Source organism: Engraulis encrasicolus, chromosome 6 (genome assembly GCF_034702125.1).
Source record: "Engraulis encrasicolus isolate BLACKSEA-1 chromosome 6, IST_EnEncr_1.0, whole genome shotgun sequence".
NCBI lineage: Eukaryota > Metazoa > Chordata > Actinopteri > Clupeiformes > Engraulidae > Engraulis > Engraulis encrasicolus.
This window is the reverse complement of record NC_085862.1, coordinates 14341396-14361395: the sequence shown is the minus strand read 5'-3', so window position 1 is coordinate 14361395 and position 20000 is coordinate 14341396. Positions and strand designations below refer to the sequence as shown.

Here is a 20000-nt window from a genome sequence, read left to right as displayed (position 1 = left end):
TAGGCCCTTGATACGCTTGCTGCAGGATATGTGTGTTAGCGTGTGTGTGTGTGTGTTCTTGTGAATTCCAGCTGTGTGATTACAAGTCTCCGTGTCTCCTCCCCTCCCCTCCCCCGCTCCTCTCCGCCAGGTGTGAGGTGTGTGGCTTCACCTGCAACCAGAAGGCCTCGCTCAACTGGCACATGAAGAAACACAACGCCGAGAGCGGATACAAGTTCCCCTGTGACATCTGCGGACGCCGCTTCGAGAAGAGGGACAACGTCACCGCTCACCGCAGCAAGAGCCACCCCGACCACGCAGCCGCTGGCCCCAGCAGTGTCCCACCTGCGGCTACTGCCCCGGTCTCTGGCCCCAGTGTCCCCCCTGCTCTCGCCACTGTAACCGACCCTGCCCTTGATCCTGTCCTTGACCCCTGCCCTGCTCCTGATCCTGATGCTGCCCTTGTCTCTGGCCCCAGTGTCCCCCCTGCCGCTCCTGCCCCTGTCTCTGGTACCAGTTTCCCCCCTGCTCCTGCCGCTGTCCTTAACCCCAACCCTGCCCCTGCCCCTGGCCTTGATCCGGATCCTGTCCCTGCCCCCTGCCCTGCTCCTGTGTCCCCTTTACCTCCAACACATTCCCCTCCTTCGCCCAGCCTTAACACCTCTCCTCTGCCCAGCCCTCACACCTCTCCTCCAGTCCTGGTCCTTGGCCCTCCTGCCTCCCCCGTCCTGGTCTCTCCTCCTCCTGGCTCTCCTCTCCTGGTCTCTCCTCCTCCCCCTGCCTCCCCCGTCCTGGTCTCTCCTCCTCCTCCTGGCTCTCCTCTCCTGGTGCTTCCCCCTGCCTCCCCCGTCCTGGTCTCTCCTCCTCCTCCTGGCTCTCCTCTTCTCCTCTGTCCTCCGTCAGCCGCTGTGGAACCAGTGCATGACTCACCTTAGAGGAAAGGCAGCATTGATCAGACTGATAAGAAACAGCTTGCAATGTCAAACATATGACATGACCGTGTCATAACAGTGTCGCTTATGTTAAGGACAACCCAAACAATATATGCATTGTCAAACATATGACATGATGGTGTCATATAACAGTGTCGCTTATGTGAAGGACGTTTAATGACCATGAAACGTTTATGACCTTGACATAATGTTTATGACCTTGACATAATGTTTATGACACTGTCTTGACACTGTTATGACACCAGTGTCAAGTAAAGCATGTGGACAAGGCGCAATCTTCGGCAGGAGTGGAGATTCCAAACTAACACTTCCCAGCCGTGTGGACAAGGCAACAAGGCATAACCTCCAGCCACTGAACTCTACACAATAATAGACGTCATTGCCTCCAGCAGAAATGGACCAGTTCAGTCAATTTCAACATGCAGTTGTAATGCTCACACTACCCTGGACTTGTCAGTAACCCAGATTTTTTTTTTCTTCTTCAGCCTTTTCCGAGATCCTGGTCATTGTAATGGGGGCAGCACTTTGTTAACATTTCAAAAAAACATTTTTATTTATACCCAAAAACATCCAAAAAGTTATACAACATCAACTGACAACTAGCAAACAGCGGTACCTTTTGAGAAAATATTTAGAGTAGGCCTATGTTACATTGTTTTAAAATGTAAACAAACGCTGCCCCCATTAGAATAGCTCATATCTCGGAAAGGGCTGAGCCGAAAAATGTGGCATCACCGGGAACTGACAAGTCAAGGGTAGCGTGAGCAATACAACAGCATATTGAAATTGACTGAACTGGTCCTTTAAGGGTTCAAATCCTGAACGGTGAGAGCAAACTTCTCGAGATCTGAGATGCAGAATGCAACCATCTACCATCCAACCATCCAAGCAGCCAATCATGATGAGCACACTTAGTCATTAGGCAGGAAGTCAAATTAGTTGTAAAATCACCTGTACTGAATACACAGCAAGCAGAAGGGACACACTACAATGTTTCAACCTCCTAAAGTCTCCACCCAATTACCGATTACTGCACGGGCCAGTAAGAGCAAAGGGAGGCCTGAAGCCCAAGCCTCCTCGCTACACAAAAAAACCCACACACATTATTGGTCTATATTTATGTTTTCATATTGTGGAAAATCTGCACTTTTAACTACCATATTTTCACAACAACAAAACAACAAAACCTCTCCAACATCTTTGCTGGACACCCAATTTTTTGGAATCTCGTCATCCCATGTTGGGGTAGCCAGGCCGTGCCCTCCTAGAGATGCAACACCTTCAGCGATGTCGATCAAGAGCAATGAAAGTACTTTCTGAGCTCCCGAAAAATCGGGAACTCCTCCCTCTTTTTGTCAGGAAGCAAACAACCATTAGCAAACCAAAGGAAGCTTGTCAACCATGCCATGTGGGAAATGTTAATTTTTATGCTCATGGTCAGACCGATTCTCAGAGATTTGAAAGTCGATGATAATCAGGCTAATGGAGGGGAGCCTTTCTTGCTGTATGACCCAGGGGCCCATGGAGGGGGGCCTTTCGTGCTGTATGGCCCAGGGGCCCATGGAATCATAATCCGCTCCTGTCTCCACCTCTGACCTCCAAATACAGAGGACTCAGCGCTGACCATCAGGGCTGGCCGTAGTAGCCCCCCTCAGCCTGGCCTGACGCCCGCAGCATGTGGCCTCCTCTATCCTGTCCAGTATTGTGTCCTGTTAACCTTTCGTTGATGGTACCAGCAGCGTCTGCTGAGGGGTGTGAGGGTCTTTTGTGTTTTGTGTAAATAACGTGAGGTTAGGGAGTCGCTGTCTTTTCAAAAGAACTTATGCAGTCTCCTCACCTCAACCTTTGTCCTCAACCTGTGTCCCAAAGGTAATTGTTGTGAGTGCTGGATTTATGCTCCTTTCAATTACATATCAGGAGTTTGATATGCAAAAACTAAAGCGTTACATATCATATGGCTTAAAGCTTTGTTTGGCTGTACACAAACATGACTGATTATGTTATTGATTTATGTCCATTTCCTATTTGCATTTTGCATTTTGATTTGTGGGGTACATAAAAAACAACAATAAAAACTTTTTTGCATTCATTGGGTTCATTTTAGCCACTGCAGTAAGTTTCTTACCGATATTTTACACAAGACTGCAAAATGCAGTTCAATTACCCAAATCGTGAAGTGTAGACAAAAATTGGTTTATTAGCCAATAGTGGCACAATGTAACAGGTGGGCTGTGCCACAGAAATGAAGAGGGCAATGCCATTGGCTGAAATGCTGTCCAAAGAAACACGCCTCTCAGGGGTTACCATGCCTACAGTTTAGTCCCCTCTCTCGTTGGACTGCAACAGGACGACAACCAATTAGGTTAGAGGTGGGAGGGGTTGTCGGGGACATTGACAACTGTTCCATGAAACTGAAGCTAGTAGAAGAGCTCTAGTATTTTGTAGTGCCGTACAGCGTGGAACGGACAGGACCGCTTCTCTGGTGGAAGAGGGGGAAAATGATACTCGCCTTTGTCCAGGAGGACAAATCATCAAGGTAAACCAAAATGCTGCGTTATTCTAATATATTGAAAGACTTGTTCGAGGACAAACTGAACGCGTTGCTGTTTTTCAGGAAACGTTAGATAGCGTTGGTTAGCGGGAACATGATCATATCTGTTAGCCAGCAGCAACCAGCTACTGTTTCTACTACACAGACCGTAAAAAGAGCATCCTAACATCGGCCGGGTTACGGTAGCTTGAAAAGTGTTTCTGTGTTTGAGAGATTGAATTTCCAAACGAGTGTATCCATCACATCAACAATACATGCATGCACATTTAAAATATTCTCTTAATTAATTGCGTGAGGTGTGCAAGAAGTCTGTCTGTGCATCTAACCTAGTGGCGAGACGGGGCGGGACATGTAAAGTTCTGATATTAGTTCTGATGTTAACGTGTTGTTAATTTGGCCACAATGTTGCCAAACCCAACTATGTAGCCAGAGTATAATTTTCATATGGTAAAGGGTGCCAATCCCGCACGTATAATGTCCCTGTTTGCCATGAGAGGAGATAAGTGCTGTTTCGTGTAATTCTGGTTGTGGGAACAATGCACGAAAACTCATTGGGAATAATGCATGTACACAATAAATAACTGCTGAGCCCTCGATGGTGCTTTTGCTAAGGTGTGTGCCTGTATGTCTGTATCTTAACTGGAAGTAGTCAATCTTTGAGAAATGTTATAAACTTGGCCCTTTAAAGACCCAGTTTTGGGCAATGCTGATGTAAACCAAGGCTTTATTTGTCAAATTTATCAGATGGCGTATTGCATCCATTGACAATAGTCCATATGTGAATTCTAAGTCGTCTTATGGTCAATCTTTGGAGGCTGAAGGACTGATCACCATAAGACACCATCCATAAATGAATGTCATCTAGTCGTTTATAGAGTGCTATATGGTCAGCAGTGCTGAACAGGGAGGAAACGGCCCCAAATGTCTGTGGCGAGCCAGCCGTGGTCTTGACTGCAGATTGTTCGTCTTATGGTCACTCTTTTGTAGGCTGAATGATTGATCATCATAAGGCACCATCCATAAATTAATATAATCTAGTCGTTTATAGAGTGCTATTATGGTCAGCAGAGCTGAACAGGGAGGAAACGGCCCCAAATATCTGTGGCGAGCCGTGGTCTTGACTGCAGAGTTTTTGTTTGGGTGTGTATGTGCTCTATGTGACATGACAACCATAAAATGTAGACTAGCTGTGAGCCGTCACGTCCCCTCTCCTCTCCTCCTCTCCTCCTCTCCTCTTCCCTCCTCTCTCCTCTCCTCTCCTCTCCTCTCAGATTGAGGATGGATGGTGAGCCCAATGCTGGCAGCTCTGGTCCAGGGAGGGCAGGGTGGTAGAGGAGGAGGCTGGAAAAGAGAGGCTTATTTGGGCCGCTCTCTGGGGACGGCTGGGCTGACTGGCTGGATGTTTTCAGGTCAGGGATCTCATGGGGGTGTGTGTGTGTGTGTGGGTGCGCGTGCGCGTGTGTGTGTGCGTGCGTGTGTGTGTGTGCGCGCGCACTCGCGTGTGCATGTGTGTGTGAGTGTGTATCGCTGACTGAAGAGGAGCAAGCAAACAAACAAACACACACACACAGATTCTCTGTCTCTCCGTCTCTGTCGCCCTCTTACTCTCGCTCCCTCTGGCTCTCTCTCTCTCATACACACGCACACAATCAGTCCTGTGTGGGTTTTTTTTAGAGGCAGAGCCAGTCTGGCCATAATCAGGTAGCTGCTACTTGGAGTGTGGTGGCCAGATCAGCTACATGAAAGGGAGGGAAGCTTCACACCCTGCTGCCTGCTGGCCTGGCCTGGCCTGGTCTGGGCTCCTGGGCTGGGGCTGGAGCTGGGGCTGGGGCTGGGGCTAGAGCTGGGGCTGGAGCTGGGTAGCACAGCACAGCACTGTACTGTACTATACTGGTTACCTCAGCAATTCCAGCGTGGGATTCAGCACTGCACTGAACTGGTCAGCTGCCTGCTGGTCTGGCCTGAGGCTGGGACTGGGGCTGGGTAGCACAGCAGACAGGGCTGGCTACATGAGGAGAAGTGGACTGACTGGACCGCGAGCCTTGGGGTTGGGGGTAACTTAACTGAACTATGGGATTTTAGGACGTCCAAATGAGTGGACTTTATTGGGCTATTTATTTACGACTGTTGCTGTATACCGGTACGCCACTTTAGATAAAAGGTGTCTGCTACATGTGATGCAATGTAAAAAGGGCGTAGAGAGGGCGCAATAGAGGTAGAGTAGGCTGTATATACAGAGGAGGGAGACAAACAGGGGTCACCAGAGATGCACAGACAGACAGACAGAAAGAAGTAAACAGAGTGAGCGGTCAGGAGAGAGAGAGAGGGAGAGAGAGAGAGGGGGGGGGGGTGGGGAGTGGGGAAGACGGAGAGAGTGGAACACGGAGAAGGTGGAGAGAGTTTGCGTAGAAGTGTGAATAAAAGAGCCGGCTCTTCTGAGATGGAGGAGGGAAGGAGCCCTGCTCATCGGGAGGCAGGCCAGGGTACAGGCAGCAACAGCAGGGCTCAGGGAGTCCATCAATCCAACTGACCACTAAGGGAAAATACTTACAGATGACAGTTTTTTTTCAAAGGGAAAAGAAAAAAGAGGAATTGAAACGCTGCAAGGATCCTCAAGTCTTCTTAGGAAACAGCTGTTATGGGTGTCAAACATTAAAGGAAGGAAGGAAAACTTTGGCACTGTGGTTTCATGTTTTTTAGCAAAAAAGACGCATTTCGAGCTTCGTGGTCTTTGTTAGGGTGAGTAACTTACTGTAGTTCTGATTTTTTTGGTGGTGAGCTCTTGTGTTATTGTGAATGGGTTGGTTGTTCCCAAAACAATGTCTGTGGTGTTGTGTGTGATATTCCTCTGTGAAGGGACCAAGGCTAGCTCATCTAGAAGAGAAGGAACACGATGCAGTTTTATTGTCTCCTGTTGATTTCTCATTCTTTACATTACATGTCACTTAGCTGACGCTTTTGTATCCAAAGCGACTTTAGTTATTTTAACGTATTGGGTTACAGCCCCTAAAGCAATGTGGTGTTAGGTGTCTTGCTCAAGGACACTTCAGCCATGGATGAAGGTTCTGGTAAGGGTGGGATTTGAACCTGCAACCCTCTCATCTAAAGGCCAGCGCCCCATTCTCACATGTTTGTCTGACATCATGTCTCCACTTCATGCTCATGTCATAATTTACATGTGTTGCCTTTATTCATTACATTACATTACATTACATTGCATTTGGCAGACGCTTTATAACCAAAGCGACTTTCAAAAGAGGACATAATCAAGCCAACATCACAAGCAAACACAAAGTGCACTTGAGATATACAGAACATCAAGTGCAGTTGCAAAGAGGGGTTAGGGGTTTTTTTTTTAAAAAGAGTAAATAATGAGTTCACACACACACAAACACACCTCTGATGTGAATCTTGGGAAGTTCTGCAGTCGTCCAATAAGAAGTACATACAGGGATCAAAAAAAGGAAGACTTTAAGATGGTGGATTGGTCAGTAGGGCTGCACGATATCAGAAAAAAAATCACTATGCGATAACGGCATGCAATACCTCGATAACGATATCTAAACCATATTTAGAAATATAGGCGAGTGTTTTTCTTGACACTAATTTGTCAGTCTGTGCGGGGCGTGGCTTTGGTCATGACGGCCTTCTTGCGCATTTGTTGATATTCAGCTAGTGATTGGACTGCACAGAAAGTGGTTTTTTTTTTTTTTTTTTTACTTGTTGACGATAATGAAGTCATTTTCGCGATATCCATATCGGCACTCTTGATATCGCGATTTTGATACGTTTTCAATATATTGTGCAGCCCTATCGGGCAGTATAACACGAGCAGTACAGCATTTTCACTATGCACAGTAATGTTTGCATAGCTACTGCACTTTGCCTTTGCGGCCCAGGACACTACTGATGTCAGATATGGATACAACTGGACATCATTTTCACTTTTCACTGAAATTCAATTTATTTGCATTCCCTGAGCAAGACTTGTTTTAAGGCTGGATATACACACACACATAACATCAAAAGACTATTGCACATAATGCCATGCATAGGAGTATAAAGCACCAACAGACAGAAACAGAACCTGGAGCCTAGAACCCGGAACCCAGTTGGCCCACAGTCCCAGATAAAGGCTGACAGAGGACTCAGGCCTATGTGCAGACATGCATACCTAATAATACCAACTGCCATGAGAGTATTTGCCCCTCTATCTATTGAGCGAATTGGCATGGTATTCTGTGTTGATATGTTGTGCTGGCCTGGCACCATGCCTTGTAGCGGTCAGCAGTGTGGTTACTAGAAAGAGGGTTTGCAATGGCTTAGAGCAGGGGTTCCCAAACTGGGGGGCACAGACAAAAGGGACATTGCATAGAAACAGGAGATCCACAGGTTAACAGTTAACATGATTCCATCATATAGCCTCATTTACATAAGACGTTTAATTCAGAATTAACTTGTTTTCAAAGCGGAAATAAGTTTTAATCAGAATTAAACCATCATGTAAACAGTTACCAATTCCTAATTAAATGAATGTATAATGTAAAGTTGACGGAACAATTTAATTCTGAATGATTAATTTGGAATTAAAAACATCATGTAAATCGTGGTCAATTTGGTTAGTAGTAGTATTCGCTCGTATGGTTATTAGATGTATTTGCTGTCCTGTGGATTTCTAGCACTATTAGTGGACAAACTATTATTGGAAAATCTATCTATTAATGGATAAGAAATGCATATTTTCAATTCAACATGCAATTAAAAACTATTTAATGTTAATTAACGCTGTATAAAAGTGCACATATCGGCCATTGATCTATTCAGGTTACGCAACCCAGTTTGGGAAACCCCGGGCTAAGCTAATGATGCACAAAACAACCTTTTGTTGCTGGGCAACATCATGATTTGGCTTCTAATTTTCTTATGGAAGGATTATGAAATGATGTCAGGTGCTGGTCCAAGTTGATGAAAGTGTTGTAGTAATAAAAAGTCCAAACAACATTTTGTTGTATCGTTGCCCAGAAATACAGCTCAAAAAGTTGCCCTCATCACCTTTTTTAAAATTTTGTTTTATTTTTATTTTTTATTTTAGATATGTTTTTTGTTTTTACTCCTTTATTTAAGTACAGGACAGTGAGAGAGTGTGACAAGAAATGAGAGAGAGATGGAGAAAGGATTGGCAAAGGTCGGACCTTGGGTTAGGAATCGCACCGGGGTTGCAGACGTAATGGTATGGCATCTTAGCTCAGTCAGCCACCGCACTCCGTGTCATCGCCTTTTAAATTTCTTCATCCTGCGATCTGCAAACAGGAAAGTTTGCTCTACTCTCCCCTAAAGAGCTCTCTGCCTGCTCTACTCTACCCTAAAGAGAGGTGCCTCATCTCCCCTCCTCTCCATGGCAGATGGGCTGGAGGAGGAAGTGGCCCAGAGGCTGCTGCTCGTCCAGGAGCCAACGTGACACATGAGATCTGGGTTGGTGGTGGAGCTCAACTGCAGGCTGTATAGCAGAGTTGTCTTGTGGACTCGAATAGCCGAATAGTAGAACTACCTTATAGATTCTGGGTCATGGAATGGCTACAGCATCGTCCCAGGGAAAGAATTAAGGACACCCCTGGTCTATTTTTCCTTTGTTTATTTCTTGGCACAAAATTGTAATCATAGTTCACCCTTCTTTGATGTTTTGACTGTTATTCAAAATTCCCATCCCTAGCTTTGTACTGTACTGTGTCATGTCATGACTTAAAGTATGATGTGGTAACTTATGTTTGATGGGTTTCTGCTGTGCCATGCCTACTTTTTTTTAGATTTATTTATTTTTGGTCATTTTGACTTTATTTATGATGGGACGGTGAAGGTGGTGACGGGAAGCGAGTGGGAAGAGAGAGACGGTGGAAGGGCCGGCAAAGGACCCGGGCTGGGAGTCGAATACGGGTCAGCCGCATGGTAGACGCGTGCCTTACCATTTGGCCATGGCAGGCCCCATGCCTACTTTTGATGGAGTTCTGTTGAGCTTGCTCCTCAGGCGTGTCTGTCTGTCTGTCTGATCAAGTCTTCCTCTTGGCATCCCGGGAGGCCTGTTGTGGCCCAGAATGATGGATTACAGAGAGAGAGACAGAGAGAGGATATGTGGATCTAGTAGAATGGGGTGACTTACTTTCCCCATCTGCTCATTCATACATTAACCTGCTTTAATGTGGAGCAGTAATGCGGAGAAGTGCTGGGCAATATGGCGATGTATACATGTGTCGTTATCATGATATAAAGTAATCCATAATTGTGATAGTGCTGGGTGATATGGGAAAAAAAGCATATAATACAGAGTCTCATGATCATCTAAGTTTGTAAACATGTCGAACAGACATTACACGAGTTGTAAAAAAATATGAAAAGGAATGTGCTGCATAACTGCGTTGGGTCAGTTGTTAGTAAAAGAATCAGGTGCTCTTCAGAAAGGACATGATAACTTCAGCAATTTGGCTTGTGACTATCTCCAAAATGTGAAGGTCCAAACAGAAGGTTCCTTGTTGAAAGTGGTAGTCTGAATGATCTGAGGCACACTGATCTTAGTGAAAAAAGTTTGAAATCCTTTATTTTAATGGATAACGCCTACGCATTTCGACTGCAATCAGTCTTTATCAGAGCATATTACACAAGTCGTTTTTGCTTTCGGATAGGATGTGCAATGAGACTGGGTGGACTTTGTGTCGTTTGTGTGTTTGTTTGTGTTTATCTTGTTCAAGCTACAAAACTTGAGATAAAAAGGATGACATTTTAAACACCTCCTCCCATTACATCATTGGTGCCACGCTGTGTGTGTGTGTGTGTGTGTGTGTGTGTGTGTGTGTGTGTGTGTGTGTGTGTGTGTGTGTGTGTGTGTGTGTGTGTGTGTGTGTGTGTGTCCTGCCACCTCTGTCATAGAGAGTGCTGGATGGCCCTGTATAGCCCCACAACAAATCCCACATTCTCAACCAGACAATAGGCCTGTGGTCATCACCAGCACTGCTAACCCTTCTCTTTATCTCTCTCTCTCTCTCTCTCTCTCTCTCTCTCTCTCTCTCTCTCTCTCTCTCTCTCTCTCTCTCTCTCTCTCTCTCTCACTACATCTCTCTCTCTCCCTCTCTCTCTCTAACTACATCTCTCTCTATCTTTCTCTCTTTATCTGTTGTTTTTATCTCTTTATCTCTCTTTTTATCTCTCTTCATCTAACTCTTTATCTAACTCTTTCTCTATCTCTCTCTCTCTTTCTATCTCTCTCCATCTCTCTCTTTCTATCTATCTATCTCTCGTTCTCTCTCTCTCTCTCTCTCTCTCTCTCTCTCTCTCTCTCTCTCGTTCTCTCTCTCTCTCTCTCGTTCTCTCACTCTCTCTCGTTCTCTCTCTCTCTCTCTCTCTCTCTCTCTCTCTCTCTCTCGTTCTCTCTCTCTCTCTCTCTCACACACACACACAACCACATATTCCCTCTCTTTTGCTCCCCCTCTCAATTCAATTCAAAGTTGCTTTATTGGCAAGATTGTTCAGATGCTGTTGTTGCACAAGCAACAATAAATTCAAGCGGCCACTTATAACACACACACACACACACACTCACACATCACACATGCCACATCCACATCCACACACACACACACAGACAGAAATGTCCTGTCTTCATTCAGCCCAACCTATATGGTACTTAAAGCAGTATGGGGGTGTAGTGTACTCTACTCTACTCAAGCATCATTCGAAAAGTGTCAGTTGTTGGGCCTACCCAGCTGGTATCGTGAAGGCTGAGGCGAAACGTACCAGGTGCCGAGAGTAAGGCTATACATCATGGGAAACGTATGTTTACCCTGTCTAAGTTGTTTTTCATTTATTTAGTTATTTATTTTAATTCTAAATTCATCTTCTACATAGTGGGTGGATTAGGTTATGCTGCCCTGCAACATCCGCTAGATGACCAGAGGTCCTGGTTACCTGCAGAGAGGCTTGCCGAAGACTCAGAATCGATCTCTCTCTGCTGAATAATGCATTACATACTCAGGTCCTGAAGAGCGACTGAAAGCCATATGTGCCTCATATGAGCGTGCAGCACGTAGCATGGTGTAGCAGAGTAGCAGGCAATATCTCAGGTTAGCCAATACCCACATGGTCAGCACCTCGTCTCATCTCATCTCATCTCATCTCATCAATCACTCTCCCACCTACAGTAATGTTGGCCCACCGGAGTGGGAGACAGAGAAAAATTAGTTGCAGGATCGTTTGCTTTCTGGTGTTAATCAACCTCTGAACCGAAGAAAAATTGAATAAAATTGGCCACATGAAAAAAAACTTATGTACTTGAGCACTCTCCCATCTAGTACTGGGCGATATGGAAAAAGATATATTACAAAATGGATTTATATCACGATAATGGTATATCACAATATACCACAATTACAGTGCGTATGTTTTCTATTATTCTCTCTATTTTCTCTTTATTGTGTCGTGTTGCAAAACCATGTTTCTTTAAAATGAATTTTTTAATTAATCTTTTTTACAGTTATATGAACGTGCATAGTGACAACACAGAATGTTCAATTATAATTGAATTGGTATATTGTATATACGCTGTAATAATGGATAAAATTGGTTTATTACGAAAGAAATGATAGAGAAAAAGGAGAAAGGGCACGTTTCTATCACGATAACGATATATTGTCATATCACCCACCCGGCACATCATCAATTACTCTCCCATAATGTTGGCACACCAGAGTGGGAGGCTGAGAAAAATGACTTGCAGGATCGTTTGCTTTCTGGTGTTTTCAGACTAATGGCAAGGCTCATCAGCCTCTGAACTGAAGAAAAATGGAATAAAATTGGCCATGTGATGAAAACTGATGTATGTGTTTGTTCCAAGAATGATAAGAACTACAGGTACTTTTCACCAAGATACTGTAGTGTTTTGGCATTGTACCACATTTAGCATTGAGGTGCCTTTGATTTGGACCCTGAAATAAGGCACGACCGATATATCGGGCCGATATTTAGCATTTTTGGGATATCGGTATCGGCCATACTTTCCATAAATTTCAACCGATAAGTTTGTATAACTTTCACAACCAATTTTGCAGCCGTTTCGTTCTGAATTCGTCGTCTATTTTGCTCTCCCCACTTTGGGTCCATGAGAGTCCATTATTATAACTAAATATATATGTATATATAATAATAATAATTTATATTTCATTACATTTTATTATGAACAATATTTCTATATATCGGTTGCACATATCAGTTATCGGCCTCCCATTTCCATAAATATCGGTATCGGTATCGGCCCTGAAAAAAACATATCGGTCGGGCCCTACCCTGAAACACACAGCTTAAGGTGATGATTCATTGCTAGGCTTTTTGAGCAATGCTTTTGGGCAACGGTACTGTAAGATTTTATTTGGACAGTTTATTATCACTACAACACTTTTATCAGAGAAGAGAACTTGGATCAGCAGAATATAAATTATCTGAATTGTTTTTATCAGAAAATGAGGAGCCAAATTATGTTGTTGCCCAGCAACATTGCTCAAAAAGTACACATCCTGTGTATCATCACACACATGATTAATGTAGGCCTATCGACCTGGCTGTCCTCAGTACCAGTACCAGTTCAAACCCAGGTCCATTGACCTGACGGCAGTACCAGTCTGAACCCAGTGTTTTTGCAGTTATTAATTCTGAATCGCAAGACAAAGTTTTGTCAGAGACGATCTAACAAGGTTTTGTCCAATGTTGCTTGGCAACGGCATGAGATCCTCCTAATGTTCCAAAGGGCTGATCATGAGTCTTGAGTTGTTGAAGAATTAAGTTTTACTGATGAAAACATGTTGCTTCTATGAGTGGAAAAGTATCCAATGTCACAAGTTCATATTACAGCTTCGTAACACTGTTTAAATATTTCTCTCCTCATAGTCACCCACTGTCCCTGTTTGCGTGAAAATCCACTAACTGCTGCTGACCCTTAATTTATATAGTGTTAGACTAGTGTTGCATTGCCTCTTCTTTTAACAGGACAGTACACATAAATGATAGAGCTAGCCCCTGCGCTATGAACAGATAGAAAAATGGAACCATGCATTTAATATGGCGTTTGATTAGGGAAGAATATAGGGACTCACTAGTTTGATGCCCTTTCGGTACTGATGTCTTACGTGATACAACCCTAACCCTAATCCTAACCCTAACCTTAACCCTAAACCTAACCCTAACCCTAAAATCGCTTGTTTGAAATGTTTGATTACCATGTGACGCAAGACATCAGACGCCGAAAGGGCGTCAAACTAGTGGGTCCCGAAGAATAAAGGTAAGCATGTCTCTCTCCCCAGTTCTTCTCCTCTCTGATCTGTCCTGAGCCACATCTGCTTCTCTCCATCTCTGCACCAACTGGTCGCTCCTCTCCTCTCATCTCCTCTCCTCTCATCTCCTCTCCTCTCCTCTCATCTCCTCTCCTCTTCCTCCTACTCCCCCTCTCCTCATCCTCCTCTCCATCTCCCCACCACCTGCTGTCCTGTCCTGTCCTGTCCTTCTTCTCTTTGCTTTACTCTTCCTCTTCTCCTTCTTCCCATCCTCTCCTATTCCCCTGTCCTTCCGTCCTCTCCTCCTCTCCTTCTTCTTCCTCTCCCCCTCTTATCTCTATTTCTACACCACCAGCTCTCTTCCTCTTCTCTTCTCGCCATCCTCCCCCCTTCTCCTCCTCTCATCTCCATCTTAGCACCACCTCCTCTCCTCCTCTTCTCCTCTACTCTCTCCTCTCCTCTCTCCTCCTGCTCTGTTCATTTGCCTGCCTGGGTGCCTTAAGAAGCTGACACTAAGACACACACACCACACACACACACACACACACACACACACACAAATGCAAACACACTCTGAGTGCTGCTGATTGCATTTCTGTTCTCATTAGATGTGTGTGCTGCACTCAGCGGTGATTACTTTTCTCGCCTGAGTTATTTGCTGTTCTGTTTCCCTCATATACACCTGGCCTGGAATTATGGGATGTCTGGCGGCTGATCTGCATGATCTGCATGCTAACATGGTTTACGGGCTGTTACCACGGAAACTTATTTTAGTTCTCCGTCTTTCGACTTCCTTCATCCATTTCTGATCTGACAGGTTTGTGATGAGTGGTATGTTTTATTACATAACATACTTTGTGGTTGTATATGAATTCAATCTGAAATACATTTTTAAAGCCATGGGTTATGTTGGCGTTTCTGATTTGTGCTAAATGACACACACACACACACACACACACACACACACACACACACACACACACACACACACACACACAAATCTTGCTTTTAAAACTATTCCTGATGGTCTTGGTCTGTTGCAGTCCTAAAAATTAAGCCAACGGTGCCCCATTTGGCCCCGTTCCTCAAGTGCAGTTTGGTTCTCAGGCAGACCAGCAGACAGGCTCCGTCGAGGCACTCCTCCATCCATCTCTCCCATCCCTGCAGCTATGCGCAGCCTCCCTGGTCCCCGGTACCCAGGCCTGGGTAGGGTCGGGTCGGGTCCCCCGCGCTGCGCTGCGCTCCCCCTGAGGCGTGTTGGTAATCTAGTTTCCCCCCATGCCAATGCATTATTCATCCCCCATGCTGCGGGCGTGATGCGGGGGCCTGGCCTGCCTGCCATGCTGCTCTCGCTGGGGAGCAGCAATCTGCTAGCAGCCTGGCTGCAGTCCCCTCTGCCCCGTGGGGGGCTCAGAGGGAGGGATGGAGGGATGAGTGGGAGGTGGTGGGAGGGATGGAGAGACAGTGGGGTGGTGGGAGGTGGGTGTGCTTGCCTTGGAGAGATGGATGGGGAGTGGATTGGAGGCAAGGGGGTTCACATGTATTTGTCCCTAGCGTTAGATGATTTAGTGGCATGTGACATGCGGAAGTAGGAAAGGGACTGCCATATTTTTTCACCTCAACATCTCTTAATTGTCAGGTTTAGGTTGGTGGACACCAGGCTTGTACGAAATTCCGAATTGAATGAATTTCAATTAGGGATGCACAATGTATCGGCCAGATGTATCGGTATCGGCCGATATTCAACACATCGGACATCGGTCTGATGGGTAAAACTGGGCCGATGTTAACGCCGATGTTGTTTTTTATATGTTACGGTTCTAAAAGAATGGAATTGACGATGACTTTCACTGTTTGTCTTCTATTTTGTCTCTATTTTTTATCTAATTATCACAGGGAGTTAAAAAGTGTTTTTGGAAATAAGACTACATTCAACAATTCTGTTTGTTTGCATCATTGTCATCTCTTTTTTTTAAAAAAAGAGAAAAACATCGGTATCGGTCATCGGCCAAAACCGCAATATCATAATCGGATATCGGTATCGGCCGAAATTTTTGACATCGTGCATCCCTAATTTCAATTCAAAGTAATGCCATAATACGAACATTAGGTGGTGTCATTACCTTGAATTTCTTTGAATTTAATCTACACCACCCATTGAAAGTACATAGAACACCACCACCTAGTGTTGATATTATGGCATTACTTTGAATTGAAATTCTTTCAATTCGGAATTTCGTACAAGCCTGGTGGACACGCTAGGAATGGGTTTTGGTCTAGGCACAGTTCGACGTGTTTGTTGGTCGACAGACACACATTGGTCACTGTCAGGTTTGGGGGAAAGCGCTATTCAGACATACCGCTATTCCGACATCTGACATGCCATGGAGTTAGGGTTAAGGTAACTGCATGCACTGTCCCTAAACTCATAAAACCTGAGTAACATAGCACACATCACAGACATAGCAGATTTCGGTGGGAAACGTGCCGGTATTCAGACAATAGACATCTATGTCGGAATAGCTGCATGTCGGAATGGCACCATGTAACTGTCGGGTTAAGGTTTGGGGGTTTTGGTCTAGGCACAGTTCGACATCACAAGCATGGCCGTAGTAGCCGTAGCAGCCTACCATAACCAAGGATGTGCCATGTGCCACGTGTCACTAAATCATCTCTGGATGGGTTGGGGGTCTGTGGAGCTGATGGTGCAGAAAAGAGCAGCTCTCCACCATGGAAGCTGAGCACTGCCATTTCAACACTGCCAGGAAGAGGGATGATCATGACCATGAGAGCCTTTTGGGTAGACTCAGAGAATGCTTTGTTGTGGTGTGTGTGTGTGTGTCTGGTGGGGTATTGGTTCTTTTTTCCCCCATCTTCCTCCTGCTCTCGTTTGTCAACTGATCCATCTGCCTCCTGTCAGAGCTGTAGTGGCGTTAGCCTAGCACACACACACACACACACACACACACACACACACACACACACACACACACACACACACACACACACACACACACACACACACACAGGCTCTTACTCACAAATGATCTCGCTTGCACACGGTCTTCCTCGTGCACCCTCTCTCATTCAATCAGTCAGTCAAGCTCTTTGACTTCCTCACAATCTCTCCATCTCATCTTGTCACCATCCCTATGCTGTTGCGCACTCACTTAATCTCTCACTCTCAATCATTCTCACATCACATCACGTCACGTCACGAGTGTTTCCTCTTCTACTCAGGAGTGGGGCATAGGCAGATAGGCTGGTGATCTGTTTTGCACAGTCTTTGTGGAAAATGCTGGACGGACACACACACACACACACACACCCTCTCACACAGTCTGTCTGTCTTTGTGTGTATGATGTGTCTCTCTCTCTGTCTCTCTCTCACACACACACACACACACACACACACACACACACACACACACACACACACACACACACACACACACTCTTTTAAAGATCAGTCTCACTCAGTACTTCTGAGATGTCAGCGCTTCAGGACTGTGCGTGTGCGTGTATGTGTCTGTGTGTGAGGGCGAGGGCTGTCCTGTGTGGCCATCAGGAGACCTAACAGCAGAGCTGAGCGCCACGTCCTCACTGAACTGAATCTGCTTACATTAGCACTCTGGGCATCCATGACTCACGCCGTTGCCAAACACTCAATTCCCTCTTCCCTCTGCAGCCTACCTAAAGCTAGCCTGATTATCATCGACGTTCAAATCTCTTCGAGACTTGGTCTGACCAAGAGCATAACAATTAACGTTTCCCTAACGGCATGGTTGACCTGCCTCCCATGGTTTGCTTCTGGTTGTTTGCTTATCGACAAAGTGGGAGGAGTTCCCGTATTCAGAAAGTACTTGCATTGCTCTTGACCTGACTAGTCACCACCCAGCCGCTAGTACTGCTACTGGCCAGGTGCTACTACTAAAATGTCATTGGTACGCAGGGCTCTAAATTAACTTTTTTTCATCACCAGCCAAAATGGCTAGTACATGTTAATCTTACTAGCCAAGCCCACACTCACTTATGGGTGAAAGTGGCTGGTAAGTTGGTTTTCACCAGCATTTGGCCAGTTGGCTGGTGTTAATTTAGAGCCCATGGCACGTATGCATTAGGGATGCAAATTATCGATTAATTCATTAATCATTAGTTGATAGTGTTATCGATCGACTTTCGATTAATTGATAAGCAGCGTTTTTTCACCTGAATTTCATAGGGCCTTTTAAAATATCAGCTAAATAGTTAAAACACTGAGTTCAAAAAGTATAGGCCTATATTGTTATATTAAATTATATTATGAGAATTACATTATGACCATTTAGCCCATATTGTATTATGTTATCTAATATTATTCCTCAAGTAATTATGCATTAGGAAAAGAAAGCGGACATGTTTTCTATGGCATCTCCACACCACCTTTGGGGGGGCATTGCTTGGTTTCACCCAGGAGTGAACTAGTAGCCCCATGCCCCCTCTATGTCGCCTTGCTGTTGCCTGAGATATGATGACAGACAACGTTGAGTGAAACGTGATTAGACTCAGAACTTGTCTGCATATAGGTGTGCCAGCCAGCATGATCAACCACAAGCATTTTAATTTTATACGCTTCAAAATAAAGAAATGCTATATTTTGGGTGGTGTGTTGTTGTCCATAATGCATAGTAATGTCAACAAAGTTCGTTTCTGAACAAAAAAAAGCTATTTCCTGTGTCTGTAAGAAGAGCTAATAAGCTAACAGGCTCCATTGGGAATGAATGGAGCTATGACAACAACACTTACAGCTAACATGGATTCACCTGGAATTGAACAGATTGTGCTCCTGTTCATGCATGGTCATATATTACCATGCCCAGTTCAGCTAATACTAGTCTTGATATCTGACAGGGTGTTAGTGATTAAAATTACAGCTCACAATTTGAAATGACTACGTTTGTGATTTCGCTAGTTAGCACGCTAAGCTAACATAGCAAGCTTAACCATACAGTGAAATGCTGCTTGCAGTGACATTTGCCTGTATTGCAAGATCGTTTTTCTCATAATTCAAACAGTAACAACTTACACCATTGGGCTTGGCATAATCACAGATTCAAGTACACATCGCCAAAAGACCCACAATAACTCTAGAAGTTGCAATGACGATTTAATAGATAAAATCTGTGCACCATGGATTTGAATAGGCCTAGAACTAGAACTACTCAACAGTCTCTAGCGCCCTCTAGCGATTAATCGCGATTAATACATTTTGATCGAGCAACCTCTTGCTCGACAACTAATCTTAAGTCGATTAATCATTTGCATCCCTAGTATGCATAATAATGTCTGGTGACTCATTTACACATTTCTCATTTGCACACGCTAAAAGCTTTACTTACTTGCTTTTGTCACCACCATCATCTGAAATTAGTGCTTCTTGGTGCTTTCCTCAGTTCACTTGCATGCATTACCGGAGCTCCTAGATTGCATGCATTACCGGAGCTCCTAGATTGCATGCATTACCGGAGCTCCTAGATTGCATGCATTACCAGAGCTCCTAGATTGATCCTCTTGACTCCTCCTGATCTCATGGTCCCATATTGCAGTGTTTGTGGCGTTGCGTAAGTGCCTGTTGTTTCATGGGAGTCAGTAACCCAGTAGTCCAGTTTTGCCTCTCGCCCGCAGCAGTGATCTCTACTCAGACATATTTGGCCGCGTGCTTCTGCTCATGGGCAGCATTTTAAATGTGCTAGTTCTAGTTGGCCTTGGCCACCGATGAAGATGATGCCTGAGGCAAAATGGGCCGAAGGCATCAACAACAACAGTAACACAATGGCCTCGTTAACATGAGACGTTGAATTCAGAATGAACTCAATTATATTCGTAATACAACTTAATTCCACTTTAATATAACGCTTAATGTAAACACTTCGCTTCACAATTCGGAATGAAATGAAATTGCAATGTAAACTCGTTGGAACTATTTAATTCTGAATTATTATTCATTCGTAACTGGAAACATCACGTAAACGTGGCCATTGTCCCCATATCCTGCTTATTATACTCACTCAAAGCTCCAGCAAATATGCTACATAATATCCATCTAACACATGTCAAGCAAGTATAGTAGTCGCAATTCACTTGTTTCCTTCAAAAGAAGATAAACTGTGAAATCTATGCAACAATGCACCAACACTAATGATCATAATAATTATGCTGGTTATTAATATT

The 20000-nt window shown here is 44.6% G+C and overlaps 2 protein-coding genes across 3 annotated transcripts in view; both read left to right on the top strand.

Moving 5' to 3' along the window:
• The window catches only part of znf692 (zinc finger protein 692), an 18662-nt gene extending 17352 nt beyond the window's left edge, over window positions 1-1310 (top strand). The window contains exon 11 of the mRNA XM_063200387.1: window positions 131-1310. Coding sequence (XP_063056457.1) covers window positions 131-914 — 784 coding nt within the window. The 3' untranslated portion in view covers window positions 915-1310. The remainder of the gene's footprint in view (window positions 1-130) is intronic.
• Window positions 1311-3291: 1981 nt separating this feature from the next.
• The window catches only part of fcho1 (FCH and mu domain containing endocytic adaptor 1), a 71292-nt gene continuing 54583 nt past the window's right edge, over window positions 3292-20000 (top strand). Inside the window, exon 1 of one of the 2 annotated variants that reach the window (XM_063200721.1) lies at window positions 3292-3468. The gene's annotated coding sequence lies outside the window, so the exon portion shown is untranslated. Of the gene's footprint in view, window positions 3469-4779; window positions 4893-20000 lie in introns of those variants that run through there. The other variant, XM_063200722.1, reaches the window with a different exon arrangement.